At 42.0% G+C, this 12193-nt stretch overlaps 1 protein-coding gene across 3 annotated transcripts; it reads left to right on the top strand.

The window, feature by feature from the left end:
* The first annotated feature begins 988 nt into the window (after positions 1–988).
* Positions 989–10508, top strand: LOC115728641 (DDB1- and CUL4-associated factor homolog 1). Of its 3 annotated transcripts, XM_030658974.2 has the most exons (15): positions 989–1417; positions 1536–1614; positions 1760–1876; positions 1983–2161; positions 2261–3053; positions 3159–3256; positions 3390–3807; positions 3928–4533; positions 4617–4799; positions 4935–5498; positions 5790–5900; positions 7208–7326; positions 7425–8020; positions 8093–9036; positions 9633–10508. In XM_030658974.2, exons 1-15 carry the CDS (start codon positions 1248–1250, stop codon positions 10338–10340), a joined length of 5685 nt encoding a protein of 1894 aa, XP_030514834.2. In that variant the 5' UTR covers positions 989–1247; the 3' UTR covers positions 10341–10508. The 3 variants fall into 3 exon arrangements, with proteins under 3 accessions (XP_030514834.2, XP_030514833.2, XP_030514835.2); XM_030658973.2 differs by having other exon boundaries at positions 7425–9036; XM_030658975.2 differs by lacking the exons at positions 989–1417; positions 1536–1614 and having other exon boundaries at positions 2002–2161; positions 7425–9036.
* Positions 10509–12193: the final 1685 nt, after the last annotated feature.

The raw sequence follows: 12193 nt of genomic DNA, 5'->3' as shown, positions 1-12193 counted from the left end.
ATGCCATATCATATTTCGACGGAATGAATTATCCATACTTAAAAATAGTAAGAGAGAAGAGCACCAATCGCCACTACATGAGTAATAACTTGCATACATATATAAATCTAGATAGTTGTGGATGGTGCGGTCAGTGGAAAAATGAGTATATACAAAGGAAAAGAAATTAGATTGCGGGTTGCATGAGAAAAAGAAAAAACGTAGTTATTTTTTGAGTGGAGAAAATGAGTGAGGATGATTGTTATTTGAGAGAGTTAATGCCACGAAAAACTTCAAATTAATACATTTGTGAAAAATTTATCTCAAATTAATTTTTTTATCACAAAAAAAACCCAAATTGATACACCATGGTTGAATTTACTAGCAGTTAATTTTTGTTAAATTTTACAGGCAAATTACTGAGTTGGATAACACCTGGCAGTTGACGGATATACCAATTTGGGATTTCCACCCTCCGTTTATCACAAGCTTGCTAGTTTTGAGTTTTTTGTAGTGAAGAATTAGTTTTGGATAAATTTGTTATAAGTATATCAATTTGGGTTTTTTTCGTGATATTAACCCTATTTGCGAAGAACAAGTGGATGCTTGAATTGTCAATGAAATTGAATTGATAATTCTTGCTTGTTATTTCATCAGAAATAGTTTTGGAACGAAATAAAAAGTGAGTTGATGAGCATGAAACATATAATAGTGAAAGAGGGAGAAACACCAAATATGTGATGTCTCCCTACTTTCCTTCTAAATCTAGAATATCGTCTAAAATCTCATAAATTGTGAGAAAAAAATAGCACGTGAATTAAACTCAAGTTATTGTTAAGGAGAATTCAATTTAACCCCCACGAAACTCCCTTCCACAGTTCCACTCATCATGTTCATTGGACCGGCCCAAGAATATGTTCGGGCCGGGCCCAATGTTTTTCCCTGGAGGAGGTGGTAGGGTTCGAAACTTCGAATTAGAGAGAGAGAGAGAGAGAGAGAGAGAGAAGGAATCCTTCGTCCGGGTCGGTTCTATCGGGAACATTCCGATCCACCACCGGTTTGATGAGTAAAAATCCCTACCAGGCCACCACCTTCTCCGTCGGCTTCTTCCCTCTCTCCCTCCTTCTCAACCCCTGCAAAAGTCTCGTAACCCAACCTATTAAGACCAAGTGAATGCGCATGATACAATACGACACCGCTCCCTCCGCAATTCCATCGCAGTAGCTCGAGTCCCGGTGCAATTCGATCGGGAAGAGGGGACCGCCGCTATGGAAGAACAGACGCGGCAGTCTGCTGCGGCGGAGGAAGCGAGGAACGAGGAAGAAGAGGCGTTGGCCAAGGCTCAGAGCCTCATGGACAGGGTCACCGCTTCTCCTGATCATCCCAGCCCTGCCCTTCTCCATGCTCTCTCCTCTCTTCTCGAGACCCACGAGTCCCGGTACCCTTCTGTTCTTCCCTTCGTGCCCTACGTGCTTGTGGCCATTCCATCTTTTGTCTGCTTATCACTGAATATGTTGGTTTTTGGGCTTTGCCTCTCTTGTTCGGTCCTATCGCAGATACTTGGAACAAAGCGATCACTCCTCCAATAATGCTCGCGCCGCTCACCCCATTGGGCGTCTCGGCAATTTACTCCGTGTGAGTTGGACATTATTCACCTTCATAGTTTCCACTTCCTTGAGACTTGCATTGCAGTGAAGACTTCCTTGGCACCAAGAGCATTTCTTTTGACGTCTCTTTGAGAATTTTCCCATAATCGTTGTCATTTTGCTCATCCATGCAGGACAATGATGAATTCTTCGATTTGGTGTCTTCCAAGTTCCTGTCTGAAAAGACATTCTCGACCTCTGTCCAAGCAGCTGCTGCTAGGCTTCTTTTGGCTTGCTCCCTCACTTGGATGGTATGACTTACTGGTCCTTTCTAGCTGGAGATTCCTGTGCCTTAGCACTTTTAACTTCGCAGTAGTTTCATTTCTTATTTGACGAGGTATATTAAATGGAACACAGTATCCCCATGTTTTTGAAGATGATGCTTTGGAGAACATAAAACGGTGGGTGATTGATGACACTGAAAGATGTCCGGCTGACGATTCTAAGTTGAAGTTTGATTCTGGAAGAAAGGAGGCCTCGGACAATGATATGTTGAAGGCCTATGCCACGGGACTTCTTGCAATCTCTTTGTCGAAGTATGCTTCTCAAATTTAGTGGCTTATATGTGTTTGGCTACTCTAGTTATTATCCGTTTTTTTCCCTTTTTGATAGTTCTAACTCTTATGATTGATTAGTGGTGGTCCATTGGTGGAGGATGTGTTGACTTGTGGACTGTCTGCCAAGCTCATGCATTATCTTCGTGTACGGGTCCTTGGAGATGCTGGACAGAGAGATACTACTCATCTGGCAGACAGCAAAAGTGCTTCTGTGTTGAATTGTGTTAGAGGTAGAGAAGAAAGTCGGGGGAGAGTGCGGCTGGTTGTAGAAGTGCCACATTCAGAGGATGTCGGGTCGCCAGATGAGAGATGCTTGGAGGATCAAGCTTCTGAACGGGACCGGGATGGAGGCATTGGTTGGCAAGCGTTTGGAGAAGATAGCCGAATTGCTAGGGAACCACCCGATAGTCTGGCCAATGAGAAGGCAAAATCTGGAGATCTTGACGAAAGTAGTAGGGATGAATCTTCAAGGCGTCGAACACATCGTGGGTGGTCAAAATCAAGAGGAAAGGGGAGGGCTGGTGAAGGAGCAGTGGAGAATGAACAAGTTTTGACCTCTCCAGGATCAGTTACTCGGTTAGGTTTAGGTAGGAGTGTTAAAGATAAGAGCTCCTCAAGACATCTCGATGTGAAAAAAATACCGGATACCCGGAAATTAGCAACTCGAGGTTCTGATGGTTTGTCCTCAGAGAGAGATGATTTTATGGAGCTAATTGGAGAATGCAAAGTCGGTAGTAGAGATATCTCTGATCTCGTGAAGAATGCAGTCAGAGCAGCAGAAGCTGAAGCGAGAGAAGCAAATGCACCTGAAGAAGCCATTAAGGCAGCCGCCGCGGCTGCTGCTGAAGTTGTCAAAAGTGCAGCTTTGGAGGTACTCTGGCATCTGCAATTGTTTTTTCATTTCCCTAACTTGCGAAAGAAAAATTTTAACTTGCTGTTTGTAATGCTATTACATTTTTCATTTGCTCGTACTTAGGCACTTAATTCCAAAAATGATGAAGAAGCTGCAGTGTCGGCAGCTTCAAGAGCTGCATCTACAGTCATTGACGCTGCTCGTGCTGTAGAAGCCTCCAGGTTAATAACATCAACTTTTATCCCTAATTTAATAATTCTTCCATTAGTGTAGGCTGCACTTTATTAATAAGGCTCTCACTATTTTTTTAGTCTGTTCAGTACGTGAATTCAGTTCATGGTTCATCCACTACAGGAAATCTGTTGGCACTGCGGTTGAATCGACAGATCAACGTGGTATGGATGAAATAGATGAAGATGTTGAATACTTTATTCCTGACATGGAGACCTTGGCACAGCTGCGAGAAAAGTACTGCATCCAGTGCCTAGAGATTTTGGGAGAATATGTTGAGGTTCTTGGGCCTGTATTGCATGAAAAGGGTGTTGATGTCTGTCTTGCTTTGCTCCAGAGGAGCTCCAAATATAAAGAGCCTTCAAAGATTGCGGGGCTCTTGCCTGATGTGATGAAGCTAATATGTGCTTTGGCAGCTCATCGGAAATTTGCAGCCCTGTTTGTGGACAGGGGTGGCATGCAAAAACTCCTTTCTATTCCTAGAATTGCTCAAACCTTCTTTGGTCTTTCGTCTTGCTTATTTACTATTGGTTCCATTCAGGTGATTCTTTAGGCACTTGGCTTAGACGATTCCTGTTACTGGGTCAAGTCTCTGTGGTTTTAATGATGTCATTTACCTTAATTTATAACATATTCATCTCTTTTGGTCTGATGTTTTTAGGGCATTATGGAACGAGTGTGTGCTCTTCCTTCAGATGTGGTGCGCCAAGTTGTTGAGTTAGCTATTCAGCTTCTAGAATGCCCCCAGGATCAGGCGGCACGAAAGAATGCAGCCTTGTTTTTTGCTGCTGCTTTTGTTTTCAGAGCAGTCCTTGATGCTTTTGATGCTCTGGATGGTTTACAAAAATTACTGGGTGTCTTAAATGATGCTGCCTCAGTAAGATCTGGAGTGAATTCTGTATCGCTAGGACTCTCCAGTTCAAGTTCACTTCGGACTGACAGGTCACCTCCAGAAGTGCTTACATCATCCGAGAAGCAGATAGCTTATCACACAGCTGTTGCTTTACGGCAATATTTTCGGGCACATTTACTATTGATTGTGGATTCAATTCGTCCATCTAAGACTAACCGCAGTGCTCCCCGGAATAGTTCGAGCATGAGGGCAGCCTACAAACCCCTTGACATCAGTAATGAGGCTATGGATGCTGTATTCCTCCAATTGCAGAAGGATCGGAAGTTGGGACCTGCTTTTGTGAGAACACGGTGGCCAGCAGTTGATAAGTTCTTAGCCTGTAACGGACATTTGACAATGTTGGAATTGTGTCAGGTAATTACCTTTGTTCTGCCTTAACCTCCCGTTCCATTTGCGGGCATTCAATGCATCTTATTTTTCTGTGCTCCCCCATTCAGGCCCCACCGGTTGAGCGCTATTTGCACGACTTGCTTCAATATGCCTTGGGTGTTCTGCACATTGTTACGCTGGTACCTCAAAGTCGTAAAATGATAGTGAATGCCACATTGAGCAATGAGCGTGTTGGGATTGCAGTTGTATTGGATGCTGCAAATATTGCTAGTACTTATGTTGACCCAGAGGTGAGTGATCGTTTAATGCTTTAATGTTGATTTCACTTTTATTAAAGTCTTTATGGCAACAAAAGTGTGAGTCATCAACCTTCTGTTCTGCATATGGCTTTCTTTCCTAGTAATTCTTATGCATGGTTCCTGCAGATCATACAGCCTGCTTTGAATGTGCTAATTAATCTTGTGTGCCCTCCGCCTTCGATTAGCAATAGACCTCCTATGCTTGCACAAGGTCAGCTGTCTGCTGCTACCCAAAGCTCCAATGCCCTTGCCATGGAATCTAGAGATAGAAATGCAGACCGCAGTATCACCGATCGAATTGCTTCTGTGACCGTCCAGAATGATTTAAGGGATCGGAATGGTGAATCTAGTGGGGTTGATAGAGGGTGCATAACGTCATCTGGGATTCAATCCAGTACAGCTCCTTTGACACCTGTTTCTGCATCAACTTCAGGATTGGTTGGAGATCGTAGAATATCTTTAGGTGCTGGAGCAGGTTCTGCTGGTCTTGCTGCGCAGCTGGAGCAAGGATATCGTCAAGCAAGAGAGGCTGTTCGTGCTAATAATGGCATAAAGGTCCTTCTGCATCTCCTTCAGCCACGAATATACTCACCTCCTGTTGCTCTGGACTGCATACGTGCTCTGGCTTGCCGTGTACTACTTGGTTTAGCCAGAGATGATACCATTGCACACATATTAACGAAGCTCCAGGTGAGCAGCTTCTTTTCTCTGGACTTGCAGATTATAAATGTGCGCACATTTGAATATTACTCTGATAATGCTTAAACTGCAAGTTGTTTGTTGACATCCTGAGATGTGGATTCTGTGTTGGATAATTGTTTTGCAGAGTTTCCAAGTCTTTGACTCACGTAATCTATGAGTCAGCCACCAATTATTTTATGTTGGATAATTGTTTTTCCGTCCAAAGTTCGGATGCAGTTTGTCCAGAGATACAATATTCAGTCTTTTGTGTAATATGGAATTTATTTTATTTTTTCTTAGGTTGGGAAAAAACTGTCAGAGCTCATTCGAGATTCTGGAAGCCAGACGCTTGGGAATGAGCAGGGTAGGTGGCAAGCTGAACTAGCTCAGGTCGCCATTGAACTGATAGGGGTAAGCGGATGATTTTCCTCATCTCGACTTATGTCGACAACTACATATTCTTGGGACACAAAGAAAATGCGTAATTCCCATGCGTGATATTGTTTATTATAGCAAGATTTTCATATTGTGCACATGCTTTTAAGTTAATTTTCATTTGAGTCTATTTGATTAAAGCCCTGTTTGTGACCCAATTTGATAAATTCTTAGAACATCCCAAGTAAGAGATCACTTTTTTATGCAAATTTGCTTATAAACGTTTTGCATTGGATTCACAGTTCTTTTAATAGATTGAGAGAACGAGAATCAGGTGTTTGAGGTACTTTGATAGTGTATTAGTTTTAGTTTTTTTAACTCCAGCTTGATAAAGATTTTTTACCTCTTTCGTAGCGGGCAAACCATGTAGAAACTCTTTGTTGTTAGCTTTCGATGTGTTACACTTTCCTTGCTTAGCATGTAATCATGTTGAATCTCGTGAAAGGTTTCTTGGAAGGCCTGAACCTTTTAACCTTTTCTACCAAATGCAATGGACTCCAGAACCTCTCGATCAGTAAAGTCAACCTCTTAAACAATCAACATCAACATCAACATCAACATCAACATCACCTTTATCCCAAACTAGTTGGGGTCGGCGGTCGATGAACCCAAAAATAAATAAAATAAAAGCAAGACCAATCAATCTCTTAAACAATACCAAAAAAAAAAAAAACATTCAAGCCATTCTACTGGGTTTTGAATACACGAATATTTTCTACTTGGCAGCAGGCTGCTACTTAGGAGAAAACAGAGCTCTGACCTTTTTCTTGAGAAGATTTCAGACTTGAGTGCACTGATGGGAAAGTTTACAAGCTGATTACATTATATTTACAAGGTTATTTATTTCCCAAGTAGTTCTAAATAGCCTTAAGCAAAACTTTTATGGAAGTGAACACTATGGTTACCCATATTTTGTTGCTTGTCTAATGCTCAATGAGCCATAGGGTGTCTACTTGTACCTGCTCTCACTACTCACGATTACTCATGCCCAAAAACAGCTATCACGTTTTAATGATGGATACAGAGAAAAGAAGAAGGGTTTATCCCTGCATGGCTGGGAAGGTCTTTAGACGTTCAAGTAAATGGTGGCCAGCATGTAACTGTATCATCTGGTCAAAAGAGGAGAAAGGAAACCTAATTGGAATGCAAGAGAGGATCCTTATGGAGTTTTTTCTTTTTTTCCTTTTTTATAGTTCCTGTATGATGCATCTTGTTCCAAATGACTCAAATTTTCTTTCATTGCAAAGCACAGCTGTAACTTAATTTTGTTTATGCATATGTAGATTGTGACAAATTCAGGTCGTGCCAGTACATTAGCAGCTACTGATGCTGCAACCCCTACTTTGAGGCGCATAGAACGAGCAGCTATCGCTGCTGCTACTCCTATTACTTATCACTCCAGGTTTGTTTTTCTATCAAGTGAACTCTATATTTTGTTAATGTCAATGATTAATGACATGTTAATTTAGCCTCCAAATTGGCTTGCCCTACCAATATCAGGGAACTGTTACTCCTTATCCACGAACATCTGCAAGCATGTGGTTTGGGTGGGAGTGCTGCTATGCTGCTGAAAGAAGCTCAATTGACTCCTCTCCCATCGATGGTGGCACCAGCAGCTCTTTCATATACAGTATGCACCCAAGAATCAGCCTCTATACAGCTTCAGTGGCCCTCTGGTCGCACCCCATGTGGATTTCTATCTGAAAAGTCAAGATACTCTGAACATAATGATAATTCCAGATTGAGGTGTGACTCAGCGGGATCTTCAATACGGAAGAAACCGCTGGTTTTCTCACCTAGTATTGGTTCACAATCAAAACAGATGTCTTTTCTTGATGGGAGTTCACAACTTGGTAAAAAGCTACCTAGTGTCATAAAACCGTCTGCACAATTAATTTTACGTGAAACTCCATCAGAAGCTACAGGGAAAACTTTAGTAGATACTGATCCCCAAGGTAAAACTCCCATTATTTTGCCAATGAAGAGAAAACACCATGAGATAAAAGATGGTGGCTTTGCAATACCTGGGAAGAGGTTACAAACCTCTGAGCACGGGCTGTGCTCCCCTGCTTGTGTGACGCCTCATACCTTCCGTAGAAATGGTACATCAACTGATCCCTCTGGGTTTTCCACACCAAACGCAACTAATAAGGACATACATGGGCGATCAACATGTCTTTTGTCTGATGTGGATGACAGTCCATATTTGAATTGTCAAACAGGTCATATGACTTCTACTGACCATGGGTTACTGAATGATCCCCATTCTAGCAACAATATGGAGAGGTTAACTCTGGATTCTCTTGTTGTTCAATATCTGAAGCACCAACATCGACAGTGTCCTGCTCCAATTTCTACTCTTCCACCTCTCTCACTCTTACATCCACATGTTTGCCCCGAACCAAAACGGAGTCTTGATGCTCCATCAAATGTTACAGCACGTCTTGGCACACGGGAGTTCAGAAGTGTGTATGGTGGAGTCCTTGGAAATCGCAAAGATCGTCAATTTGTTTTCAGTAGATTTAGACCATGGCGAACATGCCGAGATGACAATAGCGGTCTCTTGACTTGCATAGCTTTTCTTGGGAACTCCTCTCATATTGCAGCTGGTAGCCATGGTGGAGAGCTCAAAATATTTGACACCAACACCAATACTGTACTGGACAGCTGCACAAGCCACCAGCCTCCTTTGGTGTATGTTCAGTCACGTGTCTCAGGTGATACACAGCTGCTGCTCTCATCAAGTATTCAGGATGTTCGCTTGTGGGATGCCTCTTCTATAGGCAATGGACCATTACATCCATTTGAAGGGTGCAAGGCTGCTAGGTTTAGCAATTCTGGGAGCCATTTTGCTGCACTGATGACAGATTTAAGCAATAGAGAGATTCTCCTGTACGATATCCAGACCTATCAGATGGAGCTAAAATTGTCAGACACAACTTTTGGATCTACAGGTCGGGCGCACATGTATTCTCAGATACACTTCAGTCCATCAGATACAATGTTGCTCTGGAATGGTGTATTATGGGATCGGCGAGTTTCTGGCCCAGTTCATCGATTCGATCAATTTACAGACTATGGGGGTGGTGGCTTTCATCCTGCTGGCAATGAGGTATCTAAACGTCTATATCATCTTTCTGTGCATGCTGGTATGTATGAGTGCAGATAATTAATTGGCTGTTCCTTGACTTCACATTACTAGTAAAATTTATAGTTCCTTTGTTGTGGATTCATTTTCAGGTGCTTCTCTCTCTCTCAGATGTTCACGTATGATCCTATAATTATGTGGTGGGGGGAATTGGGAATATACGAGCTTGTAGTATGAATTCGATCTTGTGAGACAAGTTAACTAAAGAACTCCTATAATGTGTGTAGGTGCTATTGTCTTTCAACCCTATGCCTTTGTTATAAAATAATGTTTGTTGTGGGACTTGCCTTTGAGTTTCAAGGGGTTGGTTCTGATGCTTGGATAGCAAACTTGTTTAAGTACGATTATTGTGCCTTTGAGTTAGGAGGGGTTGGTCCGTTATGCTCAGTTTATCTTGTGTGTAACATACACACACTTGGTGGTGGTCACACTTAAGTTTGTTTGCATTGCAGTAGTTTGATTACTTTTTATTATCTTGTTCCTATTTACTCAAAACATATGTGAGTGTGCTCGGCTTTCTTTTGCTTACCATCTGAACTTTTGCGATTATCCTGGTTCAGGTCATAATAAACTCTGAGGTGTGGGATCTTCGGAAATTCAGACTGCTCCGGAGTGTTCCTTCCCTGGATCAAACAGCAATAACATTTAATGCACGTGGTGACGTAATTTATGCAATCTTGAGGAGAAACCTTGAGGATGTAATGTCTGCTGTTCATACTCGTCGTGCCAAGCATCCTCTTTTTGCAGCATTTCGCACAGTCGATGCTGTCAACTATGCTGACATTGCAACTATTCCAGTAGATCGCTGTGTCCTTGACTTTGCGACAGAACCGACGGATTCATTTGTGGGATTGATCACAATGGATGATCAAGAAGAGATGTTATCTTCTGCGAGGGTCTATGAGATTGGTCGACGGAGGCCGACAGATGACGACTCTGATCCTGATGATGCTGAGAGTGAGGAAGATGAGGATGAAGAAGATGAAGAAGTGGATATAGATCCTATATTGGGCCCGGGTCTAGATGGTGATAGTGATAGTGACCCTGATAATATGAGCAACGATGATGATAGTATGAGTGATCTTGACGAGGATGATGAGGAAGATGGGGATTTTATAATGGATGGTTTTGAATTCGATGGTGGGCCTGGAATATTGGAAATTGTGACTGAGGGAGAGGACGACGATGATGATGATGGAAGTCAGATGGTTGAATCTTTCAGTAGTGGTGATGAAGAGGATATTCTGCGCAATGGCTTTGGCTTCTAATTGTTGCCAAACGTTGCTGTAAAACTTTTTTCCATATGTTTAGATAGTTTGATTTTTTTTCAATTTTGTTGAAGTAGTTGAAAGTGTAGGAGGGATTTTGCTTTTGATATTTACTGGATAGGTGAGGATGAACTGAATTATATAATGTAAGTATTCAGTATCTTGTGCTAGTGCCGGCCTATCCACCACGACTTAGTTCGAAACATGAACAGATTCATATGTGGGTAATTCTCTGTCGGCCATCGTATGGAGATAGTTTAGCGTTGGCCATTGTATGCAGACAGTTTAGCGTTTAGATCTCCCCACGACAACAATTACTCGGGAAATGGTAGCGATTCCTTCCTTGAACTAATTGAAGTCACCAGTATGCAGTGAAATGAGCCCTGATCGTATTTTTGGAACACCTGTAGATGTTATCATCGTCTCATGTGAAATAAATGAAAGGGTACTTATGCACACCCTTTATGCTTAAAGATCATTACACTAATGAAATTGCTCTCTAGATATCCCTCTGTACCATGCACGTAGTAACCCCGTAATAAATTCTCATTGGTTTCAAGCTTGAGAATTCTTAATCATAAACAAAATCCAAGACTGTACTGCTTGTTATCAAGATGCTTGGTAAAAATCCACTCCTCGTTATCAAGATGCTCGGTTCGTGTGCCCCAGTTGGTCAAAACTTGAGCACAACCTATTGTATCTACTTCCACCTCCTTCACATAAACACCGAGGAGAAATCATGTACTACATCATTGCATGTAATACAACACATTTTATCTTACGTTATCGGCATAATTTAGTGAGTTGCTTTTGTTATCGGGAAACAAACTAATGCTAAATATGACTTTTTCAACCCATGCTCATGTCTATCAATTCTCTGGGGCAGAGAGATTTTGCCCGGATCCTTATTTCGTTTGGTAAGGGACAAAGACAAGAAATGTTTAAGTTAAGAAAATATTCATCTGAGGAAGAAGATGAAAAAAAAAAATTTTTAAAAAAAAATATTATTAAAAATTACCCGGTCAGTGCCGATTGATGTCCATGTTAGCGTCAGCCGGTTAAAATTGGCCGATTACAGTTGGCCGAATGGATTAAATTGACATAAATATAAAAGGTTTAAGGCTGAATTGATAAAAAAAAAAATAGGTTTACGCTTGAATTGACACAAATATAAAAAGTTTAAGACTGAATTGGTAAAATTAAATGGTTTAAAACTGAATTAGTAAAAATACAAAAGGTTTAGGGTTGTTTTGACAATTTCCCAACTGGAGCAGGTAATTATGCTCTTCTGTGGTCTTAACAATATCAGGAAAACCTCTCTAGTCCCACGTGATCCACTTAGAATCTCCCCATGAGAATAGATTTAATAATACGCTCCTTGATTTTGTCCCTTTTTTTCCGGTAAAATAATTTTTCTTCCTCCAATTCCGCCATGATCGAAAGTTTTGAGTTCCAAAATCGTGCGAGGGTAGGCTCGAGTTGGATACCAGCAAGTTCGCGCCACTCCCCCAAAAAAAAATTTCGATTTCGGATTCAATCGAGTCGCCCGAATTTGCTTGGAAATCATTCGCGGAGCCGGAGGAACAATGTGCCGTTCGTGCGCTCGCTTGCTCTCATCAAAGACAATTGAACGAATTCCGGATGTTGAGGAGCCGTCGAAGGCGTCACCATGGATGGGCGAGCTTGGCCTCGCTTGGCAATGGCGTCACCGTCGTTGGGTGAGCTCATCTAGCCATGGCATCGCCCAGATCTGAGCGAGCTCGCCCAGCAATGGCAACGCCATGTTTCACCCAGATCTGGCGTCACCATGGCTGGGTGGGCTCGGCCTCACCTAGCCATGGCGTCTCACAGTG

This window comes from Rhodamnia argentea, chromosome 4 (genome assembly GCF_020921035.1).
Source record: "Rhodamnia argentea isolate NSW1041297 chromosome 4, ASM2092103v1, whole genome shotgun sequence".
In the NCBI taxonomy this organism is placed as follows: domain Eukaryota; kingdom Viridiplantae; phylum Streptophyta; class Magnoliopsida; order Myrtales; family Myrtaceae; genus Rhodamnia; species Rhodamnia argentea.
This window is presented reverse-complemented; position numbering and strand designations above follow the sequence as displayed.

Bases quoted from the DNA above. Each gene is read 5' to 3' on its own strand.
- LOC115728641 (XM_030658973.2), top strand. From the start codon at position 1,248: ATGGAAGAACAGACGCGGCAGTCTGCTGCGGCGGAGGAAGCGAGGAAC. The intron at 2,162-2,260 runs GTATGCTTCTCA...ATGATTGATTAG, and splicing joins CTTGCAATCTCTTTGTCGAA to TGGTGGTCCATTGGTGGAGG. The intron at 4,800-4,934 runs GTGAGTGATCGT...TGGTTCCTGCAG, and splicing joins GTACTTATGTTGACCCAGAG to ATCATACAGCCTGCTTTGAA.